This window comes from Orycteropus afer, unplaced genomic scaffold (assembly GCF_000298275.1).
Source record: "Orycteropus afer afer isolate SDZICR_OR568_19922 unplaced genomic scaffold, OryAfe1.0 scaffold00766, whole genome shotgun sequence".
Lineage (NCBI taxonomy): Eukaryota > Metazoa > Chordata > Mammalia > Tubulidentata > Orycteropodidae > Orycteropus > Orycteropus afer.
In genome coordinates, this window is record NW_006922353.1 from 207,409 (window position 1) to 213,860 (window position 6,452).

General features: G+C 53.2%; 1 protein-coding gene across 1 annotated transcript; it reads right to left on the reverse strand.

Moving 5' to 3' along the window:
• Positions 1-2,017: 2,017 nt before the first annotated feature.
• On the reverse strand, positions 2,018-6,225 carry ACP4 (acid phosphatase 4). The gene is given in 8 exon segments (XM_007957636.1): positions 2,018-2,160; positions 3,380-3,555; positions 3,773-3,900; positions 4,265-4,344; positions 4,427-4,599; positions 5,951-6,054; positions 6,125-6,165; positions 6,168-6,225. Coding segments are annotated over 8 exon segments (903 nt in total).
• Positions 6,226-6,452: the final 227 nt, after the last annotated feature.

Sequence of the window (6,452 nt, forward strand, 5' to 3'; positions counted from 1 at the left end):
AGATGGCCACTTGCAAGCTTTTAAGATCCCAGTCACTATTCACCAAAATAGGAGGTGGAACAATGTTTTGTGTAGTATGTTATGCCGGTTGAGCTTGATGTCCCCTGTGACCATGGTCCCAAGCCCACAGGTTCAACTACTCACTCCCTCTGGGTAGTTGGCTGTGGCCATGAAGTGACCACAGCCTTGTCCCTTTCAGCTTTACTATATACCTGGATGATCACTTGACTCTTGTCTGTGCCCAATGAGATGAGACAGAGAGGCCAAGTCACTTGCCCAAAATCACACAGCCCCAGACCTCTGACCAGTCAGTGGGCTCTAGAGGCCAGGCTTTGAACCCTTGAATCTTCTAGGGGGTTCTCCCTCAAATGAGCCTGACCCACCCCTGAAGGGCGTGAGATCCCAGATGGCACCCACCCTCATGGGGTACCCTCACTTTGAGAGCAGGCAAGTCCCTTGTGCGGGGCTGGAGTGGCTCCTGAACCCAGATCTCGGCCATGTGTGTGACCCACGGGGGCGCGGCAAGCAGGTGCGCCTGTTACACATCACACACGTGCACATGTCACAAGGGCTGCCTGTGCACATGCACAGGTCCCCATACATACAGAAGCACACATGTTAACGCAAACTCTCTACACATTACATGCATAGGCATGTGCATACATATGTACATGTATACAGACGATACACATGCATGCTGATTACTGCAAGCTAGACATAACACACATGCCAACACGGATATTCACAAAAGTGTCATGTATGCACACCATAGAAACACTTATTATATACCACACATACACACACATGCACACATACATGTGCCATCGAGTTGATTTAGTGTCAGTCATCCCATGTGACAGTCTCACTGCCCCACAGGGTTTACTAGGCTGTAATCTCTATAGGGATTGGAGGTTTTAACTTCCTGGTGCCTCTGGGCAGGTTTGAACCAACCACCTTTCAGTTAGCAGCAGAGCACTTCACCGCTGCACCGCCAGGGCTCCTTCAACATTTTTCCTAACTGCAGTAAAAGGAAACCATGAATTTTTAGCTTGGGGCCAGAAGGATTAGAAAATTAACGATCATCTTTAATGGGAATAAGGACGGATGTAATGGCTACCCTTTCCTTCTGCGTATCTCTAGCGGGTCGCCCGGGATGCATTACACTGCGGTTTAATACTTAACAGTAAAGCATTTCTGGATAGAGGGGAGAACAACGTGGAACAAAACTCAAAATCATAAAAAAATAAGAGAGACCAGGTCTGATAGAGCCTGGTGGAACCCCTGAGACCATGGCCCCTGGCTGCCCCTCAGGTCTGGAATTGAACCCACTCCTGTGGCTCCCAGCCAAACAAAAGACAGGCCTATGAGCTGAACGTTACATTAGGAAGATACACTCCTTGGAGAGAACAGTCATGGGAGGGCTGTGTCTACACAGGGAGACAGCTCAGGGGGCAGGAGTCCATGGAGGGAAGGACACAGGGAAGAGGTGACTATGGGGAGGAAGGAAATGGGAGGGGAGCTGTTGCATTGTGGGAAATTGTAGTCAATGTCATGAGACAAAGTGTATGTGACCTGCTGTATGGAAAGTGAATTTGTTTTGTAAACTTTCACCCAAATCACAATTAAAAATAAATAAATAAATAAATAGAGCATTTCTTTGTCTCCTGTTCTTGTGGAGAAGTTTCCTGAGTTGAGAGTAGATTCTGTTTTCACTAATTGTTCCCCAACAACAGCACGCAGCAACAATACGCCTACTCACATCCCAAGCCTTACATGCTCACAGATACGGAACACACACACACACACACACACGAATGCAAAAACAAATGTCCATATATACATAGACACACGTAGACACACGTACACACGTGTCTTAGAGCCCTACACACAACAACACACAGACCTGCCTGTGACTTCCAGGCAGGGAGCTCTGCCCCGACCACACACACCGGCGGTTTACTGTGGTAAACCACAAGAGCCTGAGAGCGGTGGCTGAGCAGTCGTGTTGGGATCGGGGTCAGCTGTAAGGGGGTGGGGCAGGGACTACCCCGGTCTGGCTCACACAGAGCCCCCCCCAGGCCTGCAGGCAGCCAGCTCTCCAGGCCAGTAGGCCCAGCCCCATGCTGAGGGCTGCCAGCAGAGGCACCATGGTGACCACAGAGAGAATGCAGGGTGATATGGACAGAATATGTGTGTTGTTGTTGTTATGTGCCATTGCGCATAGCGACCCCTCCTTGGGTGTCCGAGGCAGTATCGCTCCAGAAGTAGATTGCCCAACCTTCTTTCCGAGGAGTGGCTGGTGGGTTTGAACCGCCAGCCTTCTGGTTAGCAGTCAAATGCCTTAGGCACTGCACCACCAGAGCTCCTACCTTCACAGAAGCAAAGCCCAAACCAAACCCAGTGCCTGGAGGGGATTCTCACAGCGCCCCTAGAGGACAGAGTGGAACTGCACCACAGGGTCTCCAAGGCTGTCAGTCTTTATGGGAGCAAAGCCCAAACCACACCCACTGGAAGCAAAGCCCACACCAAAGTCACTGCCATTGACTTGACTTGACTCATAGCGACCCCTCCTTGGGTTTCCGAGGCAGTATCACTACAGAAGTAGATTGCCCAACCTTCCTTCCCAGGAGTGGCTGGTGGGTTTGAACCGCCAGCCTTCTGGTTAGCAGTCAAGTGCCTTAGGAATATGTGTGGTCAGTCCTAACCCCTCTGCACCTGTGAGTGTAATCCCATTTGGGAATAGGATTTTCCCCATTATGTTAACGGAGGGGTACAGTATACTGTAGGCACTCTAAGGCACACTTACCACGGTCCTTTCTTGGGGGTGGAAAGCCTCACATAACCTGGGTATAACTGGCCAAGCTGAAAGTACCTATGTTGCAACTAAATTCTACGTGATGTTTCCAAGCCCCAAAGACAAAGATCAGAATTATAAAGACAATGATAATAAAAGGCAATAATAATGAAAACTGGAAGGAAAAAAACGTATTCAGCTTAGGTCAGAACCAACTAAACTTGGAACCTGTTCTGAGATATAAAGGGCAGACTGAGCAAGCAGAGATGGGCGAAGACAGAAGCCAGGCCACGTGGAGATCTCCAAGGACCCAAGGAAAAGAAGCTGACAGGAAACAAGGACCTTCCCGCAGAGCCGACAGAGAAGGAAAGAGAAAGCAAGGCTTCCCCTAGAGTTCGTGCCCTGGATTCAGGCTTCTGGCCCCCTAAACTGTGAGAAAATAAATGTCTGTTTGTTAAAGCCACCCCCTTGTGGTATTTTTGCTATAGCAGTACCAGAGGACTAAGACAGAGAACTAAGACATCGGGGTTGTGAATTTCAGGACTTGGGGGCTCCCACCCTCCAGTCATCACCAAGGACCATCACCTGCAGGGGTGGCAGGTTCATGGAGGCTGTGGCAGGGGATGTCAGTTGGCAGCTGGGCCAGGGCTGTCAGTTGGTGGACGTGACCTAATGGGCACCAGTGTGGGCACCCAGGAAGGCTGAGGGTCAGCGACGGGCGAGAAGAGTCGTTTCAGTAGAAGAGGGAGATGGTGACATTCCTGGGAGGAGGGAGAAGATGGTGACATCCTGGGCTTTCCCTACTGCCCACCCCTGACTGTAAGTCTGGAGAAACTGAGGCAAGGGAAGAGGAGAAAGGAGAAACTGAGGCTTGTGAAGACATGCAAATTCCCCTCCAGGCCACAGCCTGGCACACACCAGCCCACGTCTCAGAATGCTGCCCAGCCCACTGTCCTGCGGGGCAGCCACCCTCCTCACCCTCCATCACCCTCTGGGTCCCCAAGGTGCCTCTGGAACTCGAAGTGGAGGCCGGCAGCATATGGTGGAGTGTGGCCATCACAGAGACCCAGGGGTCCCTGGAGGGGAGCTGCAGGCGGATCCATGGGCTGAGACCACCTGCTCTCCCGAGGTCCCGCCTCACCCCCACCCAAGCCCGCTCCTCCCTGCCTCCTAGTCCTGGAGGCAGTCCAACCAGTTACAGTTGATCTTTTCATAAAGATTGGGCAAAGCAATGCAAAATAGGATTGGAAAGCTCAAACAGCCTGTCTTCAGAGGGATCTTTTTTTTTTTTTTTTCCTGCATGATAGCATCACCTCCCTCCTCCCAGATTCTATACCTCTAGTGATACGGTCTGAGAGTAGGGTTTACAGATATGGGTTACCCAAGGCAATGGACTGAGGTCCCACTGGGATCACTTACGCTTCCTTATCCAAACTGCCACCCCATTCATCACATCCCAGGACTCACAGCTGAATACATAACCATGTTGAGGGGTAGGCCCAGGCACTAGGCCCGAGAGAAGTTGGCAAGGGTGGCATCTAGGAGGATGGCTGAGGGGGGGGGAACAGAGGGCCGAAAACCCGGGAGGAAGGCACCGAGAGCTCCCAGCCACCCAGCCGCCTAGGCCCACGCCTCGCCCCGTCCGCTGGGCCTTCTCTGCTGCCCGCGGTGGGCCCACGTGGGCACCGATAGTCAAAGCCGAGAGCTGAGTAAGAGTTCACGGGACATCCAGGGAGGCCCAGGATGGGAGGGCTTGCTGGGGAGATACAGAGAGAGGACAAAGGGACCACGACATCTCGGAAGCCCTGGAATGAGAGCCGCAGGATTGATAAGGGGCCCGTTCAGGAGGCCGATCGATGCGGGAGATTGGTTTATTGCCGGAACCGCAGGGAGTGTCACGCATTTGAAATGACGCGTTGGCCGCCATCTTTGAGTAGGGCACCAGTTTCCCACTCACTTCAAATGACGCGTTGGCCGCCATCTTTGAGTGGGGCACCGATTTCCCACTCTGCTCCACATCCGGGGTTTTGAGACTTGGTTGCTATGCAACGCGGAACTGCCCTTTTTTTCTAAGCGGGAGGTTCAGTTGCTAGCGGGACTTGACAAGTAGTTTTTCCTTCTGGTTGTTGTTGCATTTCATTCAAGTTTAAAAATTCGGGTCCGTTCCGGTTTCACTGCCTCGGCCTGTCAAAGCCCCCGACAAGCTTCAGGTTTCAGTTTTTGGGGTGGGGTAAAGGTCATAAAGAGGGTTTGAAGGTCAGGCATTGGGAGTCAAAAGTCAGGGCAGGTTCTGAACTTAAATGTGTGAAGTTGGAGTCAAGGTCAGAGGTCAATGTCAGGAGTAGCCGGATTGGCGGTCAGAAGTTGGGTGGCCATGTTGGAAAAAGGTGTCAGAGGTCTTGAGGCTCCTTGATTTAATAAGTGTCAAATGAAGGTCAGACTTGGTGGAGGCTGGAGGTTAGAGGTCAAGATGAGGAGGGCGAGTTGGAGGACATGGGGTCGAGTTTAGTGTTTGTCCATCAGAGGTCGAAGGTTGAGAGAACTGATCCTAATGGAGAGGTCAGAACTGATAAAGGATAGAGGTCAAGGGCCGGGGTGTCCAGAGGGCAAGTTGAATTGATGAAGATCACAAGACAAGTTTGGGGTCAGACATCAGTGGATCTAGTTGGTGGGAGAAGGGAGAGGTGGAGTCCAGGAGATAAAGTTAGATTTGAAGGTTAGAGGTCAGAGTTCAAGGTGAAGAGGGAAGGTTGTTAGAGGTCCAGGCATCGTGGGAGATTGGGAGGTAGTGTAGATTCAGTCAGCGAGAGTCAAAACACAGGAGAAGTTGAGGTGGGTCAGAGTTGGGCAAGGTTGGAGGTCAGAGGTGGAAGGAAAGGGAACCAGAGTCAGTGTAGGTCATTGGTGTTTTGAGGTCAAGGTCAGGTCAGGTTGGTGGAAGGGGCCTGGACTGGAGGCCCAGGAGGTGTGCCAGAGCCCGTGAAGGTCGGAGGTGGGAGGTCAGGAGGCCAGTGGAGGTCCCTTCCCGCCGCTACTCAGGGCTCCTCGGGAAATGGCCACGCTCGAGCTGTTGGTGGACCCCCCTCCTGGGGACAGAGAGGCAGAGCCCTCCCTCACCCCAGGCCCACTGCTCACACCCACCCTCCGGCAGCTCACCTGTTCAGCTGGCCCAGACCACGCGGCCACAGGGTGGGAGCCGCCTCCTTGTGCGGGTCCATGGGGTAGGAGGCCAGTGGGGCCCGGTCACCATGAGAGAACACCTGGGGGCTGGACTGGATCAGGGCTGGACTCGGGGGAGTCAGGGGTCAGCTTGGGACAGGGACGCCTTACCAGAGCCAAGAACACCAGGGGTCCTTCTGCCAGGGCCTGGTCAGCAGCAACAGCAGTAGGAGAGGTCCAGCAGGGTGGCCCCGAAACCGTCCCCCAGCCATTTGCACACAGGTGCTGAGCCCAGCCCCGCTGGCTGTACAGAGACCTCACCTGCTCATAGCTTCTGCCTCTCAGGCCCCCGTAAGAGCACGTCCCAGCATGCCTCGCCCAGCTTTGTGAGTGTGGGGAGGCACAGAAACAGATGCAGGGAGAGAGAGAAACACCCCGACACACACGGCCTGCACCTCACATTCCAGACTCACAGTCTGTCCTCCCCCCACTTCCTTCA